At 34.8% G+C, this 25563-nt stretch overlaps 1 protein-coding gene across 1 annotated transcript in view; it reads left to right on the top strand.

Annotated features, from left to right (window-relative positions):
• LOC102801914 (uncharacterized) overlaps window positions 1-25563 on the top strand; it is a 79012-nt gene that overhangs the window by 47386 nt on the left and 6063 nt on the right. The window contains exons 2-7 of the mRNA XM_085495384.1: window positions 11121-11602; window positions 12201-12517; window positions 14349-18641; window positions 19135-19298; window positions 20791-20903; window positions 24163-24229. Of these exons, the coding sequence (XP_085351510.1) occupies window positions 11328-11602; window positions 12201-12517; window positions 14349-18641; window positions 19135-19298; window positions 20791-20903; window positions 24163-24229 (5229 nt within the window). The 5' untranslated portion in view covers window positions 11121-11327. The remainder of the gene's footprint in view (window positions 1-11120; window positions 11603-12200; window positions 12518-14348; window positions 18642-19134; window positions 19299-20790; window positions 20904-24162; window positions 24230-25563) is intronic.

The following is a 25563-nucleotide window of genomic DNA, read 5'->3' as shown; positions in this document are numbered from 1 at the left end:
ATCTCGCCCCAACAAACCCGTACCTGGGAGAATGGTTGAAATCACGTTATTTTGGCTTTATAAATATTTTGTAGCAGCTTGCGAATCCATAACTGGATCCACACTGACAACTTTTTAGCTCCGCTGTCGACTTTGTCGAGTGGAGCTTATCATATGAGTGATTGTCCGTCGTCATTCGTGAATAGTTTTGTCATTTTTGGTAAAAAGTGATATTTTCGACTTCTTGTTAAAAAGCGCAAGTCCAATTGCTTTGATATTACATATATAGGTACTACATGTGGACCTCTTTCAGATTTGTTCATTTTGTAATGATATCTTTAATTCTCTAATTTTGGTGAATATTTTTGTCATTTTTGGTAAAAAGTGATATTTTCGACTTCTTGTTAAAAACCACAAGTCCAGTTGCTTTGATATTACATATATAGGTACTACATGTGGACCACTCTCAAATTTGTTCATTTTGTAATGATATCGTCAATTCTCTAATTTTGGTGAATATTTTTGTCATTTTTGGTAAAAAGTGATATTTTCGACTTCTTGTTAAAAAGCGCAAGTCCAATTGCTTTGATATTACATATATAGGTACTACATGTGGACCTCTTTCAGATTTGTTCATTTTGTAATGATATCTTTAATTCTCTAATTTTGGTGAATATTTTTGTCATTTTTGGTAAAAAGTGATATTTTCGACTTCTTGTTAAAAACCACAAGTCCAGTTGCTTTGATATTACATATATAGGTACTACATGTGGACCACTCTCAAATTTGTTCATTTTGTAATGATATCGTCAATTCTCTAATTTTGGTGAATATTTTTGTCATTTTTGGTAAAAAGTGATATTTTCTTCTTGTTAAAAACCATAATCATTTATGGTGAAAAATGATATTTTTGAATTCTTGTTGAAAACAGCAAGTCCCACTGCATTGATACTATGCATATTGTTCATTTTCTAATGATATCTTCTGTTCTTTAATTGAAATGTGCATTGCTAACAGCGGAGCTATCTCAGCCGAGAGGCTGCTTGTTTACCATCTTTTATCACTGCTATTGCATTTCTGTCGTGAAAACTATTCTTCTGTCATTGGATAAAAAAAAACTTCCTATTTCAAGTCCACCATGATATCCATATAGTGAGACATTCCAACCGCCGGAACTTGCTGAATGATAATTTTCACCGTGAATAATAAGCGTCAAGTCTGTTAAGAAAGCAAAGTCACGATTTGATCTTTATGATGAAATACTAGTAGTGATGTCATTCTTAGCCAATCAGTAAAGCAGATGCATAAAGGTCAAAGATGATTGCTAGACTGTAAACAAAAGCAAATTGTGTGCCATCCCAGCAGAGCGACCCCATTTTTCTTGTCTCTTTATTATGATTAGACATGAATGAAAAGTGTCAAGCTGACAGACTGCGAAATCCGTGGATTAAAAGTGCTAAGTCCAAATTGTGTGGGACGATATCGCTGAACTTCTGGAATAAGTTGTAGGGATTTTGTTCGACGGCTACAGTGACGCCGACTTAGACATTTGAGGGTTATGAGTTTGACGAAGATGGCAATGAACGTACAAATAAAAATATGAGAAGTTTCTTTCAAACAGCTATGAATTTTTATAATTTTTACTGTGTAAATTTGTAAATTATTATTGATCTTGTATGACGGTTGATTCGTAATTTGTCGAGACCGGAAATCATTTTACGCAGTTTAACCCCTGACATTTTAATTCATTTTGAGTTTACGCGCATTTGTCGGCGGGAAAATCCTAATTCTAATGATTCCGCACTGTTGATTTTTACCTTGCCCGTACCATCAAAGATGGAAGGGAAAGGTATATTAAGGGAAAATTTTTGTCCATCGTTGTTGTTTGAAGATGTAGATTATACACAACATAACATTTTGCCAAAAAATGGCACGTTCTTAATATTAATAGTACATAATAATTACAAAACAACGGGCATAATTAATCCTGTGGTTGGATATGACAGGAGATCTTCTTGACTTCGTCCCTGGCTCAGATTTGCGTCTTTTGAAAGTTCACTGACCCAAACTTGCGTCATTTGAAAGCCACACTTGCGCATCCTATGACCTAATTTACTAACCCGTTCGTTGCCTTACAATGTATATAAACAGTTTTTTTAGCTCGATACTGAGAATCGTCTAGATAAAACAACACGACGCAGGACGCAAATTTAGATATCGATTCAAGCACCCTGAAATATGTGCTGGGTTTATTTTAAAGCGGTGCTCCAGCTTAGAATAATACTGGTACAATGTGTTCAGTATAGTACGCATCTTTCAAATTTTTCACGGATCTTGAATTAAACTTTCCTGGCTTTGGCATCACAAACGTGACATACAAAATCACCGGAATCCGTCGAGATACAATTGTAAGCCTCCTTTTTGTTTTAATAAAACCCTCTAAAACTAATTTGAATACGAACAATAGAAACAACTGCAAGGCAATTAACACTGAATATGCCAACGCCCTGGCACGTTACCCACTCCTTAGCGTGCGTTACAACTGCGTTAACGCAAAGCTAACATCACGTTGACTTGCGTTAACGACAGGCTAACATTTTGGTAAGCGAGTTTTGAGCTGTACTGTACCAATAAAATCTTTACAGAAAACAAGATGTCAGAAAATCAATATAAGCACTCCTATGAACTGGGTGCCTAACTTTGATCAAGATCTGAAGCTAATAGAAAATCTGTTTAGTGCAAAGTTATCAAATCAAAAACAATACATAAAGAATACATTAAAAGCAAAACATTTCATCCACATTTTAAAAAGAAAATTATTCTAAAATATATGTATTCTGTATTTGACAAACAGTTCATTTGACAAATGAAAACTCGCAGAAATATGTTTCAGCTATTAGAACAGAATGATAGAGTTTTTATAATGCTTGTTTAAAAAACGCACTTGCAAGATTGCACTGTTTGAAGATGTAGATTCTCAGGAGGCAACAATACTGTTGACTTCTCCCTCCACTGGACACCAACTAACTATTTAAGTTGATTTGCATACAAAGCAGAGCTTGCAACATGATAGCTATTCATAAAGGGTGTTTTTTTTACTTTTTATATAATACAGTAGTCACACAATGCGGCAGTTCATATTTGTCTCAGTAAATCATTAATTTTTGACAGACACCTGTACAAAATACTTGGACTAAGCTAAAGCCAGCTAAAATTTTCTGTTATCTTGCATGTTTTATGAATCTATTCACATCTAAATGCAGCACTTTTTTTTTTGCAATGAGACATTTGTTTTTATACTAAAATATCTGAACTACTTTGAATAAAGCTGGAAATTATGTCCCTTAAAATAATTAAACAAATAAGGCACCAATGTTTTTGTAAGATATTTACATCTTTTAAGGACATTTAGACTGATTCCCCACTGTTGGTTCAACGCCAAAACTTGTTTGTATTCAAAATAAATTATGACAATGCATATTTATATTGAATCAAACTATGATAAAGGGAATTATATTATATAACAAAGGGCAAGGTCACCAGAGTTCAACTATGTTTATTACTTCTGGTTTATTTGTCACATTTTAAGCAATACATTATTTTTGTTTTACTTCTCGTGTTGCATATTGTTCATTTATTTCCGTTGCATGTTTTCATTTGCCGTTCTATTCCCTGCCGCAGTTCGATCTGCGTGTTGTCAATTTTCGCAAATTTTCTTTTTTTTGGCTGGGGATCTCCTGGCAAACGCCCACCCCTTCTTTTTGGCAATTTTCACCATTCTAGATTTGAAATACAATGTAGTTAACAGTAGTGACTCAAAATGATGTCGCATCCAATTATAGATAAATACATTCGTAACCTTTTCACCACCAGCTCCCTCTTTTCATCACAAAATAGTACTATTTATAGTTTACACTTTCTTTCAGAAGATTGGGATGAAAATAGCCAAATTTGTTTGAGTAAAAACTGAAAATTGACTCAAAATTTGTCTGTTAGCTTCAAAAGAGCAGACAAATTCGGGTGAGAAAGTCTGGTGGTGAAAAGGTTAAGGAAGCAGTCTTTTTACTCAGAAAATGTTGATGGTTATAAGCAAATCAATAATTTTCAGAACCTATCAAAGCTGTAAATTCTTAGAAAGTTTTTGACCTGAAATTTTCAACAAGAAAAAAAAAACTTTTGGTGTGGTGTTTGATTTTGGGCCACACTTAAATAAAATAAATGAGTAACATAAACACAAATACTAATCCCATCTTCAATGTTATTCTTGCTATAACAAAAAATGAACAATTGGAATATTTCATGAGGTACATGTATTAATTTAATTTTGTTTTTTTTAAATTATTGTTTCATCGTTTCTAAAATGGTAATCGTTTTTTCAAATTTTTTAGTGTCACTGTGAGATTACAACCATTTTTCTGATGAAGTTTAAGAAAATACTGGGTATCATTTTACAAAATTTGAATACACCTTTAAAGCAAACATTCTGGAAACCAAGAAGGAAGAAAGGAAGAAAGAAAGAAGGAAGCCAACTAAACAGCAACACTGTAATGCTTCTCATTAAGCCACTCTAAGAATTTTGGCAAACCAGAATTTTAAAAAAAACTGACTAAAACAAATACAGACGGAATTAAACTGTAATTTTCCCAAAAATAAGTCATACATGTATGCCTTCTAAAAATGTTTATAGCCATCAATATTTTTCTGTTATTTACTTAAAATGTTAGTAAAATACAACCAAGTTGTCATTACATTTTTAAATGCACGTACATAAATCACTATAGAATATTTTATTCTTTCTCTATTAGAGATTTACGCAAGAAACTGTAAAATAAAACATAACTGTTTCTTTTGAGGTACATGTGTGTCACTCTTAAAATATATAATTGCTAACGTTCTAAATAAGTTCCCAGAAAAGTAATTTGATTCATGAAGCTTTGATTAATGGGGAAAAAAAATCCAAAGTTTATGTAAATAACATGTTTGCATAAACGATTTCTCATGGAACCATGAAACCACTTCCTGTACCTGCTTTTAGCATGTAGTACTCAACACATACATATGTAGCACCTTGGAAAAGTGTTTTTGGCTTTGCTGGTATGTGTTATCTATATGTTTATTCCATTTTAATATTTCGCAGTTACCAACTTTTATCTCTAACATAACTTTTGAAGAAGACTAACACGCTGTTAGCAAGGTATTAATCCTACATAAAGCCCATTTTAAAGGGGGTACATTGTATCAGCACAACTATTATACACATTATGTCTGTGTAAAGGGGCTTGAATTTGCTGCTTGGTTGATTGAAAAAGTGCACAAAAAACAAAAATATATGATTGACTAAACCATTGCCAAACATTTCTAGTGTCGGCGCCATTGTGTTTACATTGTACAGTGACCACCACATTTATGTCCCTTGTAAAAAAAAAATTGCCAGTGTGAAGACATGTTTATGAGATCTTTATCTTTTTAACCAGTCATAACTCGTGTGGATATAACTGTATTTACATACCGGTACACTGAAATCTGTCAAAACTTAAAATCATAGATATTAAGAAAAATTTTCTATTATTGAGGATATTTTAAAAGGCCAGTTTCGGGAGAGGCAACTGAAGAAAGCTGTTCTGTTTAAACTGTTTTATATACCTTTGTTTTTACAACATGGTTTATTATTGAGTTGAGTTAGTTACAATTCATCCCTGAAAGATGAATACTCTATTCTTTGTATTACAGGCAGTCATTACATGATTGATTATAGAATTTAGTAAGATAAAGTGAATTTTATTGGATTTTGAAATTGTCTCTGTTAATCCCCTGTTTTTATGACAATCTGTTACTTGTAGTAATTATAGCTTCAGCAGTTTAAATTTGCTCACTGGATGAATACAATGCCTGGCAGTGTTTCTTGTTTTGTCAGTAATACTTCAATGTACACAGTTTTTTTTTTTTTTTTTTGAATAACTCAATCAGGTTTGTACTTTGAATACTAGTGTTTTTTAGCTTAACCCATTTAAATGATGTCAACTCTAAATTTCTACTATTATAAACTATTTTGTGATTCATCCATTTTTATAATACTTGTACCAGCTGACACAACATTCAAAGTTCTGTCATAGTTGCGTCAGGAATCTTGGTCATGTATGTAGCCCCTCACCCAGGCAAGGGTAGGGTGCTTAAACCCTTTTTGTCATAGGTTTACAGTAGACAATATTATAGACAATTAGTTATTTCAAAATGTCTAGTGTCTTGGTACATGTACATGTACATAACCACTAGGCTACCAGTAATCAGTGTTTACTGTACCAGTGACAGCTTAGGATGAGTACAGGTTTCTCCCAGAATATTTATATAATACAGAGTAGAGGTCTCACTTTTATCATTTTTGAGAGAGCTCAACTACATTATGACATACTTACATGTAATTTATAGTATGACTTAACATTTAGCTAACTTAAGTTAGAGATGTAGGTTCATGGGCACTCGGAGTGAATTTCTTTTTTGCTTTTTCTTACTCAGTCATGGCTAGATTGTGTTCAAATTTTGGAGCTTTGTCCATGTTGGATCATGGAACTATAAACCCCAGGAAGAACAACGAAACTAAGAGGATTAAAAAAACCTTTGTTTTAGTTTATCTTACAGTGCTTTTGCTTTTGTTTCCACAACATTAGTCATACTCCATGTTAGTTGCCGTCGATACGCCAGTATCAACCACTTTGCTGGAAACTGAAAACTTGAAAAAAAAATTTCATATCTGCGCAGTAAAATATTACGTTCACTATGCATGCACAAACAAGTCGGTCTGCAGGGTGACCTTCAGTGTACCGGAAATCATGCAACGGGTCGGAGTTTTAGCGAGTTTTCATAATTTTCAATGTCATTTTTAGATTACTTCTTGTTTTTTTCAACCCTCGAAAAAATAAAGTTGCGAAAGTTTGCGAAACATGGGGTTTGATATGCTGTTTCTTGTCGAGATATCCCGACTTATTCCGTGTTTCCCTTCGATCGCCAGAAGTGGCAATGTGTTTTTTTTCCCCGTTGAATGTCGCTCATTTATCAGTGTTTTGTCTTGGCGCCATTGTTTTTTTATGCTATAACCGAAACAACTCGATCATGTGATCTTCCGAAGTCACCCGATTGACTCCGAAAATGACCGATAGTCGGAGATAAACGTTCATTTGCGTAAATCGGCTTATTTTTTAATGCGACAAAATAAACAGTCAAAATAAACATTCGACATCGCGGCAACTATCATAGTTCAAAGGAAACGAAGTGGTTGTTCTTCCTGGGGTTTATAGTTCCATGGTTGGATCATACTCAAAAAACAATTTTAAAATATTGGGAACCGAGGCACGCGTATATGATTAAAAATCCTGAAAGTTTGTTTGCGTTGCTCTTTGATTGACAAGTCACTGTTGATGTTATATGCAAATGAGTTGATGGCCTAGGTTACGGGGCAGTGGTGTGTAACTTCCTGTCCTGGTGTGATCAACTAGCCTTGCAAAGAAACAAAAAAACAGACAAGATAGTGACAGCTCGATTTCATTTTTTGCATTGTGGGCTAAAAAATGTTTCAACATATTATTTACTCTAATACTGAAGTAAACATTTTTTGTTTCACTGTAATAATCACCGTGCCGTGTATTACGATGGAATGGACAACTAGCTGTCATCGATAACTAACTTTTCAGTGTTACAATACACAACCGTAAAATGTTTGGTTAATTAAAAAAAAAAAATACCCTGGAAATAACAGAAAAAAATAGGCAACGAGATGCTGTTTTTAAACACTTCGGGGAAAAATCTCGCATTCTCTGCGATGCCATTTTGGTTACCTTAATCGGAAACCCCTTGTCAGCTATCATGCACTGGTAGCGATGTCCCAAAGTACGTTGTACATTCGTGCTCGACAACCTCTGGTACTAAAGCACTCTATGAATGAGGCATTTCCAGAGGTCAGGATTCGTTTAATTTTCATCTACCCGTCTTGTCTGTAGTTAATGAAACCTGCCTGGATTTACTATAGTTTCTCTTCCAATGCGACTTCATTTCAAAATTGTTTCTCTGGCGTTTGGGTGATTGAGTAGTAAAAACTGCAAATACCAGCTGTGTAGTCAAATATTAGGGCCTATTTCAACCGGGTCGTCTAACTTCACACGACTCATTTTACGGGGGATTGCGGAAAATGCGCCATACAAAGTATTTTTTAAAGGTTTGAGGGAAGGTAAATTTAGACTTAACCCATCCAATGGCAATCACTATTTTTATATAACTGTATGAATATATATTTTTTTCATCCGTTTCCCTCGAATTGTAAATATTTTTATTTAATTTTTTTCCCCTGACGATTTAACATCAGCAAATTTCGGTGTATGGTGTATTTCTACGAGTTTCTTTTACACATAAGAAGTGAATGATTCATTTTTATCACTTTTTTACAAAATGGCAATTATCTTAGTTAATTTTTTATTCAAAATTTCAACTTTAAAACTATTTAACTTCTAGACGGTTCATTTGTTTTCAATGAAATTTTCAGGGGTTTTATTCAGTTCTATCCTATTTAAATGGCTTTGTATGGTTTCACTGTCTTCACTGGAACAGAAACAATAGAGCTGCCAATTAGCGGCTGTTAACTGTGAATGATTTATAAAATGTGAATGTTTCAAAGCGCACTGTGTAAAAACTTTTCAATGAAAACACTAATAAACAAGCCATTATGTTCCTGGTAAACAGATGGTATCATAGTACATTATTGTAAACGATAAAACAGGAAAGTTTAAATAAAACTCTTTCAAATGATATACAACTTGATGGGAAAAGTTATATTTTACTCGTGTAATTACAGTAATTAGAGCCAATTAAAAATATAGTCTTCCAACATGCATCTCTACCTTAAGCTGGCTTGAAGTGTATGTGTATCTTCTCTAATAGAAGCAGCATCTCCTTTGTTGCATTGTACCATTTTATTAGAAGCTGCAGCTTCTAATACTGATTTTACAGTAATATTTGTTACATTAGTAATTACTACAAATAATTTGTTGAAAAATTGTAAGTTAAATTTTTTTTTTATATTGTTAAATATTTCTGAAAAGGAACCCCAATTTTGGAGCCAACAGACAAAATTTGAGTAAATTTCCAGTTTTTGATTATTTTGTGATGAAAAGAAAGGAAGTGATGGTAAAAAGGTTACACCCGGACTATACTGTAGCTTCATCACAATGCTTTCAGTGGGCATAAGCTATATACATGCTTAGTTTTTGTTAAATTATGTGCTTACTAATTTGATTACCTAATTTGCATGAATTAACTAATTTATAAGTGTTCTACAGATATCTTGAGTACCACTCATCAAATTTCAATGAAGTTTGGTACATAGGTGCTTCTGGATATTTCACAGATCTGATTACTTCAGGGTTAAAATCCATGTTTATTAATTACCAGCCTTGTATAAATGAGTTCATGTGGCCTCATTAATATACACAAGTGTAACATCTCAAACATTGTTGCAGATAAGGACATGCAACAAGTGCTATAATGGAGGCATTTGCATATCTAATATCATTGTATTATATATGTATATATGGTCAGATGCTGTAGTAATGAATGAAATAAATGCAAACCGTCACCAGCAATGCTTATTTATTTGCTGCTGGTATTTCCTTGCAATGCTACATCAACATACGATGTATACAATTAATTATTTTTAGTCCCTGTTCGGACGTAGTCCGAAAACGGGGACTTGTGTTTTGCCCTGTGTGTGTGTGCGTGCATGCGTGCGTCCGTGATCACCTGTATTTCGAACATGCATGGACCGATTAAGTTCAAACTTCACTCATACATCACACATTATATGGGACATATGCACATGCATTTTTATCATGATCCGATTAACGATAGCCGAATAGCGGCCATTTTAAGGCCGAAAATGCATTGAAATCGCACATTTTCACCATTCCGGACCCGGATCTCAGTTATGCATGTACGGATTTCATTCAAATTTGGTACATACATTAAAAATAATAGGACCTTGATGCACGTCTTTTTTTTTTTCGGATCAAGTTCGAAATGGCCGACTGGCGGTCATTTTGTTTTAAAGAATTCTGTTCTGGATCCGTATCCGAGACATGTCTGGATTGATCAAGTTCAAACTTCACACACACAAGGTACATCATGTCACAAATATGTTTGTGCATTTGTTTTATGATCTCATTAACGATAGCCAAATGGGGGCCGCTTTAAGGCCGAAAATGCATTGAAATCGCACATTTTCATCATTCCCGACCCGGATCTCAGTTATGCATGGACGGATTTCGTTCAAATTTGGTACATACATTAAACATAATAGGACCTTGATGCACGTCATTTTATTTTTTTTGGATCAAGTTCGAAATGGCCGACTGGCGGCCATTTTGTTAAAGAATTCAGTTCTGGATCCGTATCCAAGACATGTCTGGATTGATCAAGTTCAAACTTCACACACACATGGTACATCATGTCACAAATAGATATCTGCATTTGTTTCATGATCCGCTTAACAATAGCTGAATGATGGCCATTTTAAAACCGAAAATCACGTATTTTCACAATTCCGGAACCGGATCTCAGTCATGCATGGATGGATTTTGTTCAGATTTAGTACAATGTGTTGTACATATGCAGGTGCATTTCGGTCATGATCTGCTTTGAATGTATATGTCACTCAAATATGAACAGAATGGGGACGTGTCATTGACAATGACTTGTTTAAAATCTTTTTTGCCGTTCATGTGCATGAATAAATAACACAACAAAAAAAAGATATAATTTCAATATAGCAATTATTATGGATCAGATCTATGAATGAGAGCGTGATTTTGGCACAAACAGAGTTGGTCCTGATGTGGGTCCCGACTCGCGTGAACGCAACTGCTGTAATCTCACTCCAAACATATAAAGTATTGAAAATGTTGGCACATGCCAAAATCCCTAACGTGAATGTAGCAAGTACCGGTTCCGGTATTTCTTATTTGTACTTATTCCTACAATACCCTAAGCATCTTTCACCTTATTTTCCAGTTCAGTTGTGCTTAAATGATTTTCAAGTAATCACCATTTACATCGTGCAGTTCCTTCAGTGTGTAATTGAAATGATTTGTTTTTTCTTATAGTGAACTTGTCCTTGAAGCAATGGAGAAATCTGGCTAATGGATTCTGTTTTTACTGACTGTTCAATCAAAGATGGGCATATAATAAAAGTTTAGTAATGACACCCCAATTGTCTGCTGACTTTCTGAATGGCTTCCTGAGGCAATATATTCCATCAAGCACTATGTGATTCTGTTCTGTGCTTTACTTCTCTTTTTTGCGTAAACAAGATGAACTCTAGCAAAGAGACTCCAGAGGTTGAAGAACACGATGGAGAAGGAGGAGAGAAAACTGGAGATAACAAGCAGTCAGGCGAACCTGAAAAGAACCGTCTTTGGGAGAAGGTGCAGACAGATAGTGTGAAAAAAGAGATCCAATCTTCTTGTATGAAGGTAGAGAAGAAGGAACCACCAGAAAGTGATTTTGACACAAAACATACTGAATTTGTGAAAGTGCCATTTGGATGGCAAAGATTGATTGAGAATGGAAAGATTGTCTATGTCAGGTTAGTATTTGCTTCTCTTCTTTTAACTGAACTTTTCACCAGCTCAAAACAATGATCTTTATCTTGTTGCCACGTCTATCTCTGATACTAGTTTTAATTTAATTGAAACTGTTACCAAGTAAAAAGTACAGACTGTAGTTGAGTATGCATGTGTTGGTAACTGTTTTTATTATCTTTCAGCATGTAGTACAGGTGGGGTATATAGTGGTCAACATATTCCCATATATGTTCATCTGATCTTGGTAAAAACTATCATATCTAAAGCACTATTGCAGTTATTCAACTACTGCTATATCTACCATCCGTGATGGCTTTCTTGTTAGATTCTGAAAAAAGGCATGGTAATGAAAGGAAAGGAACTCAAACTAGTTTTAGCAACTGACAACTTAGTCGTTTGCAAAGGATTAATGATAGTATTTTGAATTTTTTTAGATTATCAATATGACCTCCATAATTTCAATGCCTTACCATACACTAATTTGTTACAAAACAACCAATTTGAAGAGGGTTATTTACATAATAGGCTTCCAGTACTATGTCTGTTATATCTATACTTAATTGTAAGGTTATATTAGTTATGTTTCTTTTTATATTACAGTCCAAACCAAAGTTTACTGACATCGTTGGACCATGTCAAAGAATACATGCAAACGGATGGCACATGCAAATGTGGATTAGAATGCCCTCTTTTGGTTGATATTGTGTTCAACTTTGACATCAGTTTACTCTCTACACAAAGAACTGCTGAGGACTTGAAACAGGACAATGCTCTTACAAACTTGTGCAATCACAAACGAAAAATACTTGCCATGGCATCACTACAAAGTAGTGTAGAAAAGCCACCAAGGAGGAGTTGCTTGTCGCATGCCAACTTGAAAATAGACACACAAGTACCTGTGAAAGTAACCAAAAAAGGTATATTGTGTTATAAACATCTTATCAACATTTTATCATTGTCACCACATTCTTCTTGTTTCCATGAAAGTTGTTGATCTAGATGTGAAATCTTTATTAAAATATCGATGCAAAACTATTATTCATCTGTGACTGTATCTTCTAAATATTTTGCAGTATCTGCCAGGGTACATGCATCCAATCATATTAGCAAATGCAAATCCAAAATAAAGAACAATTACATGATAATTTTAATTCAAAATGGAGAGCATGGTGAGAAAGTTCATTCTCTTTGAATTTAGAGAAAACAAGACATGAATGTCACATGCCCCGTTATTAGTCCCCGTTCGAACGTAGTAATACATTAAACATAATAGGACCTTCATGCACGTCTTTTTTTTTTCCCGGATCAAGTTCGAAATGGCCGACTGGTGGCCATTTTGTTTTAAAGAATTCAGTTCTGGATCCGTATCTGAGACATGCTTGGATTGAACGAGTTCAAACTTCACACACACAAGGTACATCATGTCACAAATATGTATGTGCATTTGTTTCATGATCTCATTAACGATAGCCAAATGGCTGCCGCTTTAAGGCCGAAAATGCATTGAAATCGCACATTTTCACCATTCCGGACCCGGATCTCAGTTATGCATGGACGGATTTTGTTCAAATTTGGTACATACATTAAACATAATAGGACCTTGATGCACATCATTTTTTTTCGAATCAAGTTTGAAATGGCCGACTGGCGGCCATTTTGTTTTAAAGAATTCAGTTCTGGATCCGTATCCGAGACATGTCTGGATTGATCAAGTTTAAACTTCACACACACATGGTACATCATGTCACAAATAGATATGTGCAATTGTTTCATGATCTGCTTAACAATAGCTGAATGATGGCCATTTTAAGGCTGAAAATGCATCAAAATCACATATTTTCACAATTCCGGAACCGGATCTCAGTCATGCATGGATGGATTTTGTTCAGATTTAGTACAATGTGTTGTACATATGCAGGTGCATTTCGAATCAGACCACTTTCAGTGGTCTGAGATTTCGATCATGATCTGCTTTGAATGTGTATGTCACTCAAATATGAACGGAACAGGGACGTGTCATTGACAATGACTTGTTTAATTATAAAATGCTCTTGTTAAAATAATACATGGAACATCTGCAAACAATTGAATTAATATGTACTCTATGTGGGTACAACTCATCATAAAGTGATTTCCCTTAATCTGATAACTGAAAACTTTCATTGATCTGGGTCTAAAATCGCAGAGTATACAAGTGCAACCAAACTATGTCTCATACATGCTCAAGAAACTGCTTTCATGAATCTGAGTAAACCTTGATGTACCTTTAATAACAACTTGACTTCTTTGTTAATTCAGGGCTTTGTATATTACCAGGACCTGGGTTTGTTTCAGTATCACCACTATAATTCTCATCAAAATGTAGCCCTGACACCCCTCTACATTTTCTACTGAGATTGGTAATATTACTACCCATCTGCATTACAATCTAAGCTAATTATTTATTCTGAGCATGCTCAGTTCTCTCAGTGCAGTAGGGAGAGGTAATTTTGGATTAAAATCTTGAAAAAGACACACAGAATTTTTCTGATCTGAAAAAAAATTACGTGCATATTCAACAGGGACTTGTTCATCAACCTGTCAAGTTTCATTGATATCTGCTGCATAATTTCTGAGAAAATGTTGGGGTGGAAACCAGAAATAATAGTCGGGGGACTAAATTACTAAAATATTTTTGGACAGATTTACAGTAATCCTCACAAGAAAAATCTCCAATACTTATACTGTTTTTGTTTTTTGTTTTTTCAGGTGGTGCTAAACCTTCAAAATCACCCCGTGCGAGAACACGAATAAGACGAAAAACTCAGAACACCAACATGGCACATCATGGGTATCCAAATATGTCTGTATATGAACTATTAGCAATGAGAGGAGATAGAGCTCCTTCATCAATTACTAATTTTCACCCATCGCTACCTAATATACCATTTGATCAGCACCTTCAACAGCACAGTATACAGGTTCAACAGCTTCAGATTCAGCAAAAGTTGCAATATATCCAACAAAAGCAACATCAACAACACATGCACAACTGTCTGGAACAAGGTGCAAACATCAATCAAATGAACTTTGATCATAGCAGAAGTATATCACCAGCATCTGCTAAGTCACCAATGCGATCACCGCTTCATTCACCTATGAAATCTCCATCAACAAAATCCCCAATTAGAAATCCATTTGATTTTATGGCTACAGAGACTTTCAGTTCTGATTGTGCAATGGACCCTCAGCAAAGAAATCCATTTATGAAAACATCTCCAATGAGAAAAAGTCCAATGTGTTCTAGTTATCCTTCCAACCCGAGTTTGAGACAGACTCCTAGTCCGGCAATGTCGTTACCTAGCCCAGCTGTATCAATGAGTAAACAGCGTAGTCCAGCATCAAGTGAACTAAGTTGCCCTAGTCCACTGCGCAGTCCCAGGGATCCAAACATACCTTTGGGTTCTGTTTCTGGGAAATCAACTGCTAGTGAAGGATCGATTAATTCAACATCAGGGAATGGGAATATACCTTCCATAATACCATTGCCAAGTAATCTAATCCTTCCTGCAAATCGTCAACCCTGTGGAAATAAAAGTAATAGGACACTTTCAACTGAAACAAGCTGTGGAACTACCAGTCCAACTACAATATGTGTGACAACAAGTACTGCAAATCAGGACTCTCAAACACTTATATCAACTGTGCTTACTAAAATGCTTCCTTCGGCTCCAATTACAAGTACTGCTTCTGATCAGTTATTGTCTGCAATGCATCCTGTCATGTCCTTGCAAGGAAAAACTAACCCATCGGCTTTGGAAGACACATTAAAAACGTATATTCAGCAACAGAATGATCTGACAAAATCTTTACTGAACAATTATGTCCAACAAGCTAGTGAAAACAAAAATAAAACTAGCACTAGCTTATCAGGCATATCTTTACAACAGATCTTTAGCCAACAAAGCCCTATGGCTTTTCCTGCTAGTAGCTTGTTAAGTGCTGCAGCAAAAGCTCAGATGGCAAGTCAGTCATCTCAGTCAATGTCACTTGTGTGTAATCCTACTGAAATGGGAAACTCTAAAACATCTATGATATCAGGAATGGGTATGGAAATTCCAAGTTCAGCCACCAGTACTGGTGAGGATAGTATAAGCACCAGTCCTGCTCTGTCAACAGGTATTTTGCCAACAACCACTAATGTGCAATTGACACAGACTGTAAAACATGATGACTTGAAGTTATCAACTACTTGCCAATCTGATAACTCATGTAATCCTCAAGATAAAGTTTCATGGGCTAGCAAAATAAATGATAGATCAAAAAATGTAACAAATCAACAAAATCTTTTTGGGACAATGAAATTACATTCAAATACATTTCTGCCTCCTAGACAGGTAACTGAGATATCAGTGATGAACAAACTTAACACTAGTGTAATGGGAGGTAAAAATCAAAAACTTTTGCATAGTAATTTACCTGACAAATCTCCAATTGAATGTTTGGAAAGTACTGTTAAAAGTATAGAATCTTACAAAGAACCTGATTTACTGTCAAATAGTACTGCAGATTCAGGGTCTGTCAGCTCAGAAATTTCTGGGAAGCTTTCTTGCACCTCGCACGGGCAAGAAGAACAATGCAGTGTGATGTCATTACAGAAAGATAGTATTCATACAGGTGGAGCTATAAACAATGAGGAAATCCTGGAAACACAAGTACAAAGAGAGCAAATGAATGTATCCCCAAGGCGTGATTTTTATGGCCCCGCACACACAGTCAATGCTGTCAACTTGGTGAATGTTCCTGGCAATACTAATATAGTAAATAGAGAGGGTGCTGTGCATATGAATGTGGGAATGTCCACAATGCAAGGTAATCGGTCAAACTCAAATTATCAGTTACAATACATGCAGATGAATCCAAACTTACAGGCAGGTGCTGTGGCATCATTTCAAGGAAATTTTAATGATTTAAGTCCTCAGCAGGTCAATATGATGCTACAACAGACTATGTTACAAAAACAGCAGCAGCAACAACAACAACAATTGCAGCAGCAACAGCAGTTGCATAATACATTTTTTGGAAAATCTATGCAAACTGGTTGTGGGAATAGCAATCTTCCAGTGGGAATACCCACAAGTCCTGATCAAATGCAGGCCAGTAAAATTGCAATGCTGATGAACCCGGCAAATAGAAACACTACAGACAATAGGAATATCATTCCTGCAAATATCCAGCATTTTTCTCCTACTGGGTTTTTAAATCCCAATCAGCAACAGCAGTGGCAACAACATCAAATCCAGCAGCAGCAGCAGCAGCAGCAGCAGCAACAACAACAGCAACAACAACAGCAACAACAACAGCAACAGCAGCAGCAATTGCAACAACAGCAGCTCCAACAGCAACAACTACAGCAGCAGCTGCAACAACAACAGCAAATGTTTCAACCATCTGTTTCAATGTCTGGTCAGTTTATGAGCAATTCAATGAACACACTCGAGAACTACGTCCCTATTGTACCAGCTTCAAAGAAAAAAATGAGACAGGTGGCTAATATGTCGTTTAATATGACTAGCCCTAACAATAATAATCCTATGTTTTGTCAGTTTCAGCAAAACAATGCCAATAACCACCAAGGAAATGTGTCTATGCCTAGAGTTAACATGGTTAAAAACTTTCCACAGCAAACATCGATGAACAAAATGTTTCCAGCCATGACACAGCAGCAACAGCAAATATTTATACAACAGCAGCAACAATTACAGCAACAGCAACAACAACAACAACAACAACAGCAGCAGCAAATAATGAGAGAGAATAATCCAACCCACAGTAAGCCAAGTCCAGTTACAAATCAGCGTGTGGATGCAAATGCAATGCAGCAAGCTATGTACCATAATTTCCAACAGAATCAAAACAGTGCTCTAAATACAAATGATCCATCAAATTCCTCACTTGCACAGCAAGTAAATAAGACACAAGTGCAAGTATCCACGAGTACAGCAAATGTGCACCCTGGGAAAACATCACCACGAGCTGCTGGGACATTAGCAACAGGAAATGTTCAATCTAAACCAAAAGGGCAAAGGAAGCCAAAAGAAAATCCCCTGCTTCAGAAGCCCAAAAGTAGTTCCTCTTCCTGTAATGCTGAAATAGATGCTATTTACAAAGCTGTTGTTGATGCAGCTAATTCAGGGATGCGTGTGGTTATCACAGGAGAACATGGGAAAACTGTAGATAAGTCAGAAATTGATCCACTAGTGATGGCAACCTCTTCTGAAACATCAACAACCATTACAGCACCTGCATCTTCATCAGTGTCGTCTTCACCACCATCTTTGTCATCAACCTCTTTATCATCCATTGAAAATTGCAATGAGACTAGTGCCTTGAGTAAAGATATACCTGAAGTGGACAATTTATCTGCAGTTGTGAGTGAAATTGTTCAGAAAACTGATGAATGCACAGATGTGCAAGTTGAACAGTTGAAACAAAATGATGTTAACAGCCATGAAACCAACAAGGCTTTAAATCATGTCTCCGAAACTTTGAATGATAAGGTGATGCACAGTAACAATGATTCTTCTCAGATAAGCCATAGTACTGAGACATCTGGAAATAATATTGATTCTTGTGTCATGAGCACTGATGAAAATGCAGTTGTTAGTTCAAACAATTCATTGCACGATGAAGTCAACAAACCAGGCTATGAAACAGAGTGTAATAGTCTTGATGGGAATAACTATACTGTGCCAGAAAGTCACACAAACAGTCTGCTAAATAACAATTCAAACAGTATAAATAAAACAATAGAAAGGACTTGTGATATAAACTCTCTTCTGGAAACTAACACTACTCATGGTCCAGTTGATGATTTGGTTGAATCCAGAAAAGCTTTAATTAAGCACAATCAGCTGAATTTTTCAAAAGCAAATGATGTGCTTGATTATGGTAATTATGATGAAGATGGTTATGAAGATGGTGATGATGATGATGACTATGATGATGAGGATGATGACTATGAGGATGATGACTCCGACAGAATGTCAAAGAATGATGGAGGTAAATATATTATTTTAAACTATTACTTTTAAACTACAAACAATTCAAATTAAAAGGTGTATAAAAAGTTTGATTCAAGTTATGCATCTTATAATTATTATCTTATTAAATTTATCAACTAATATACTGTACAACATTAATTATTGTGCAGCATTAAAAAGACTTGCAGTCCTGCAACAAGTCAAATGTCTGACATTATCATTTTTCACAGATGGATTTTGTTCGAACTTGGTACATACATTGGACATTATGGAACCTTGATCAGATTCAGAATGGCTCACTGGCGACCATTTTGTTTTAATGAATGTGGTTCTGGAGTTGTATCTCAGAAATGCTTTGACTGATTATGTTTAAATTTCATATATTCATTATACATCATGTCATAGATATACAGATATATTGGTTTGACAATTCTATTTAAAATGGCCGAATGGTGGCCTTTTTTTTGCTAAAAAATCAAGTTTTTCTGGCATTCCAAAATTTTGTTTTTCAGACTTTGACAATCAAGATTCACCTTATTTTATTGACACAAGCTGTCCACGGATATTCAATTTGGGTGATCTTGTATGGGGTCAAATACGTGGATTTCCGTCCTGGCCTGGGAAGATAGTTTCTGCAAGTGATGTGAAAGGAACTCCGCCATCAGAGGAAGGAAAAGTAAGTCCTAGCTCATGTAGTTATCTATTGATTAGAAACAGTATTTTGGTGATGAATGTAGCAATAGATTTATGCTTAAGAATGTGAAAAACTGCAATTATAATTTGTAGCTTACTGTGTGAATAGCTGTGTTGGAAGTCATTGGCCTTTTACTGATTTCATATTGTTAAATATTATCTAGTAGTTATGTTTATTCTTCAAATTACATAAACTTGGCTGAATCAGGTCATCCAGTAAGTGAAAAATACTGAAAAATATATCATTTCATGTTAATTTAACAAGCAGTGATATAAATTGGAAGTAGAATTTATTTGTAGGACCTTTATGTTTTGGAGACTGCTGCCTTCGATTTATTCTTGGTGGTTTTATATCAGAGTATTTAACCTAAAATGTACATGCAAAAGTATTGTATAATTATTGTTTTTGACATCAACTTTTCAGGTTTTTTTTTACCCAGTATGAAATATTTGTTTGGAGAAAAACTGCAAAATTGGACATTTTAGAATAGGAAGCCACGTTAAGGTAGAATGCTACTCAGAAGTAAAAATAATGTCTTCATTTGTTTCATTTGTGAAATTTCATCTTACAAGGATGAAGTAAATGGGAAAAAAATACTGGTACACCATACTTGTTTCAAGACATTTTACCATTGTTTCCCAATATTATAATACCTCAAAATTTTAGTCAGTCACTGTTCTCATTGGAAACAAAACCAATATTAAATTCCATTTATGCAATTATTAGCCAGTTTTTCTCAAAAAGCAGATTGACACTGAATATAAAAAGTCTACACACTGTTGTTGACCAATACTAAATTGGCAACTTGGTAAACTGATTGGTTCATGCAACCTTTTGACAGCATGGCTGAATATCATAGCATATTATGAGGTTATTACGAAGATACCAAAAAGTATACATGAAGACAGTACAGCGGGAGTATCTACCAACACACACCATACTTTCTGAGTGCTTACTTTCCAGTATCCTCGTAATAACCTTATTATTATACATCTTTTCCTCCCAAGGATACATCATGGGAATGCCGAAATACAAAAAGTTTAGAACAGATTGAGCGAACTTCTTTGTGTGGGGTCCAGTCAAACCCTGGGGGCTACCATGTTTATATTATTAGAGGAAGCTTACGTGTGTAATCGTTCCATATTTGGAATTCGCATTTCCTAATATGGTAGGATGAAAATACCTAGTGCAATACCGCAAAATTACGGCACACAGTAACATGACAGATGTATAATAAAGGTCAATATCTTATGATGATTTTTAAGATTTTATAATGGCCACAGTTTGAATTGACTCCAAAATTAGTAATTACGTTACCAATACATAGGGACTGTGATAAAACTATAAAACAACTATTAAAACTATTACATTAAAGGCGGTGGTTGTCATGCAGCCCCGGTTTTAATTTCATGTACATCCTCAATTAATGTGGGTTGATGTTTGTTCCACTGATGTTATTTTGTTTGTGTTGCAGGTGTGGGTTATGTGGTTTGGGGATCATACATATACACAAGTTGAGCCTGACAAATTGAAAACTCTATCAGAGGGTTTGGAGACTCATCACAGAGCACGAAAAAGAAATAGGAGGTAAGTGTGAAAAAGTTTTTTCCTATGTAAGTTAAATACATTGCTTATAGGCCATGATAGGCAGATCAACAAGATGGCAAATGTTGATCCATGTATCATGGTATGTTGTATGTCATGACTTGGTCATGACCTTGATCTGAATCCATGACAGGTGGGTCATACCATTACCAATCTCAGGAGAAAATGTAGAGGGGTGTCAGGGCTACATTTTGATGGAAATTATAGTGGTGATACTGAAACAAACCCAGGTTCTGGTAATATACAAAGACCTGAATTAACAAAGAAGTCAAGTTGTTATTAAAGGTACATCAAGGTTTACTCAGATTCATGAATGCAGTTTCTTGAGCATGTATGAGACATAGTTTGGTTGCACTTGTATACTCTGCGATTTTAGACCCAGATCAATGAAAGTTTTCAGTTATCAGATTAAGGGAAATCACTTTATGATGAGTTGTACCCACATAGAGTACATATTAATTCAACTGTTTGCAGAGTATTTTATAATTAAATAGCGAGGACTGTGACATTCATGTCTTGTTTTTTAGCTCCGCTGTTGACTTTGTCAAGCGGAGCTTATCATATGAGTGATTGTCCGTTGTCGTCCGTGTCAATGTTTTACTTTTTCGTCTTCTTCTTGAAAACTACAAGCCTGAATGCTTTGATACTTGGCGTGTATGAACCTGGGGTAGACCTCCCGTAGATTTGTTCATTTCATGATGATATCTTCAATTCCCTCATTATGGTGAATATTTTTGTAATTTTTGGTAAAAAGTGATATTTTTGACTTCTTGTTGAAAACCAAAAGTCCAATTGCTTTGATATTACATATATAGATGCTACATGTGGACCTTTCTGAGATTTGTTCATTTCGTGATGATATCTTCAATTCTGTAATTTTGGTAAATATTTTTGTCATTTTTGGTAAAAAGTGATATTTTCGACTTCTTGTTAAAAGCGCAAGTCCAATTGCTTTGATATTACATATATAGGTACTACATGTGGCCATTTCTCAGATTTGTTCATTTCGTGATGATATCTAAAATTCTCTAATTTTGGTGAATATTTTTGTCATTTTTGGTAAAAAGTGATATTTTCGACTTCTCGTTAAAAACCAAAAGTCCAATTGCTTTGATATCACCTATATAGATACTACATGTGGACCTTTCTCAGATTTGTTCATTTTGTGATGATATCTAAAATTCTCTAATTTTAGTGAATATTTTTGTCATTTTTGGTAAAAAGTGATATTTTTAACTTGATATGTAATCAAATGACGTGATCTTGAATTTGGAAGTAATGATTCATCAATGTCACATGAGATGATGACTAATTTTCATTCTATGTATGCTCTACAAGCTGTCTCTCATCAGCTTGTCTATATGGTGGCACTCAAAATGGTAGTATTGGTGGCTCTCGTGTCTGCCATTAATGCCAACTCAAACAATCATTAATTTATGAATCAAATATATTGAGAACATGTTATCACATGTTATTTGTTTTGTAATGTGATGTTCCACTGCTTATTCACATGCTTTGATGCCAACCCATATGATTAGTATTACTAAATTATCGACATGGTCAACATATGACCACTTAATGTCCACATGGCTGTCTTATGACCACTTACATGTAATGTCAACATGGCTGTCTTATGACCACTTACATGTAATGTCAACATGGCTGTCTTATGACCACTTACATGTAATGTCAACATGGCTGTCTTATGACCACTTAATGTCAACATGGCTGTCTTATGACCACTTCATGTCCACATGGCTGTCTTATGACCACTTAATGTCCACATGGCTGTCTTATGACCACTTAATGTCCACATGGCTGTCATATGACCACTTAATGTCAACATGGCTGTCATATGACCACTTAATGTCAACATGGCTGTCTTATGACCACTTAATGTCAACATGGCTGTCATATGACCAATTAATGTCCACGTGGCTGTCTTATGACCACTTAATGTTAACATGGTTGTCATATGACCACTTAATGTCCACATGGCTGTCATATGACCACTTAATGTCCACATGGCTGTCTTATGACCACTTAATGTCCACATGGCTGTCATATGACCACTTAATGTCAACATGGCTGTCATATGACCACTTAATGTCAACATGGCTGTCTTATTACCACTTTATGTCAACATGGCTGTCTTATGACCACTTAATGTCAACATGGCTGTCTTATGACCACTTAATGTCCACATGATCATCAAACAATCATATAATTGTCCACATCATTAATTCCATATATGTTACATACTAAAGTAGTAGACTGAAGACAGCTGTAACAATAATATTAATATTATTATTGTATAATATGTTGCGGTAACGAGAGGGAAAAAGGAGAAAACTTTTAGAGACTTCAACATGTAACTGTGACAATTTATATGTTTTGAGAAAGGTGTACAATTATGTACTTTGTGTTGCCATTTGCTTTTATAACAAAAATTGTTTTTTGTTGTTTTTTCTGAAGATTGGCCTTTTCTTGCTGTTTTTTAGCTCTGCTGTCGACTTTGTCGAACAGAGCTTATCATATGAGTGATTGTCCGTCGTTCGTGTCAATGGTTTACTTTTTCGACTTCTTCTTGAAAACTACAAGCCTGAATGTTTTGATACTTGGTGTATATGTACCTTGGGTAGACCTCTCTCAGATTTGTTCATTTCATGATGATATCTTCAATTCTCTAATTTTGGTGAATATTTTTGTCATTTTTGGTAAAAAGTGATATTTTCGACTTCTTGTTAAAAAGCGCAAGTCCAATTGGTTTGATATTACATATATAGGTACTACATGTGAACCTCTCTCAGATTTGTTCATTTTGTAATGATATCTTTAATTTTCTAATTTTGGTGAATATTTTTGTCATTTTTGGTAAAAAGTGATATTTTTGACTTCTTGTTAAAAACCACAAGTCCAATTGCTATACATACTATACATATTGTTCATTTTCTAATGATATCTTCAGTTCTTCAGTTGAAATGTGCCTTGCTAACAGCGGAGCTATCTCAGCCGAGAGGCTGCTTGTTTAAACAAATGAAACTCATCTTGAACTAAAGAGGGCACTATGCTATTTTTTTTTTGTCATATGTAAATAGATTTTATTCTTTCACACTTGTATGATAGTGTTTTATGTCCCAAGATCTTTTAATACCGGAACGTCAGAACTCAAAATTTTGGCTGTCATGCAATGATGAAGAATTGTACAATTATTATCTTGAATTTTATTATTGTATTTCAGAGGTCGTAAGATGAACAGTAATCTTGAGGCTGCCATTCAAGAAGCAATGATGGAATTAGATGAACAGGTACATTTTTTGTTTGATTTCTAATTTCTATTTTCTGCTAAACATTCTATTACCATACTTTCCCAGGGTCCTCATTATGTAAAATTGTGGAAAGTAAGGGGTGAGCTTATACACGAGGATCACTCCTGAAAAGATAATTTTTTGGTTTGTTACATTGTAACCATCTTGCAACCCTCGAAAAATTATCCAACTTGCATCTTTCATTTACCATGCATGTTCAGAGAATATGACATCTTTTTGAAGAACAAAATTGCATAATGTGTTGCCATTGATATTCACAACACTTTTACAATGAACAAAACAAACATGTTCATACAAATACACACATATTATTAGAATACAATTTATATACCACATGAAAAGCTGCTGTATAGTCTCAACCAATCTATGATATGCTGAATTGTATGCTAACTTATTATATTGCCAAACAAATGTGAAAGGTTTGAAAATATAACTGAACACAGTTGTTTTGTAACTAAAAGTGTGGTGATTGTTGCACCGCATTATGTTCTTCACATATTAAACACATGTAAAATACATTGTCTGTTTACACAATTCAAACATTTAACCGTTTCACCATCAGAATTTCTTTGCACTTTTCTGCACTTTTATTAGCTCCGCTGTCGACTTTGTCAATGTTTTACTTTTTCGACTTCTTCTTGAAAACTACAAGCCTGAATGCTTTGATACTTGGTGTATATGTACCTTGGGTAGACCTCCCTTAGATTTGTTCATTTCATGATGATATCTTCAATTCTCTTATTTTGGTGAATATTTTTGTGAGTTTTGGTAAAAAGTAATATTTTCGACTTCTTGTTGAAAACAGCAAGTCCAATTGCTTTGATATTGATATTACATATGGACCTCTCTCAGATTTATTCATTTTGTAATGATATCTTTAATTCTCTAATTTTGGTGAATATTTTTGTAATTTTTGGTAAAAAGTGATATTTTCGACTTCTTGTTAAAAACTAAAAGTCCAATTGGTTTGATATTACATATATAGAGACTACATGTGGATCTCTCTCAGATTTGTTCATTTGATGATGATATCTTCAATTCTCTAATTTTAATGATTATTTTTGATGTTTTTGGTAAAAAGTGATATTTTCGACTTCTTGTTAAAAACCGCGAGTCTGATTGCTTTGAATACTATACATATAGGTACCTCAGGTAAACCTCTCTCAGATTTGTTCATTTTGTGATGATATCTTCAATTATTTTGATGAATATTTTTGTCATTTTGGGTATAAAGTGATATTTTTGAATTCTTGTTGAAAACAGCAAGTCCGATTGCTATACATACTACATGTATACATAATGTACTGATATCT

Source organism: Saccoglossus kowalevskii, chromosome 21 (genome assembly GCF_978046115.1).
Source record: "Saccoglossus kowalevskii chromosome 21, keSacKowa6.1, whole genome shotgun sequence".
NCBI classification, from domain to species: Eukaryota; Metazoa; Hemichordata; class Enteropneusta; family Harrimaniidae; genus Saccoglossus; species Saccoglossus kowalevskii.
The sequence above is the reverse complement of the archived record's forward strand: the minus strand, read 5'-3'. Positions and strand labels throughout refer to the sequence as shown.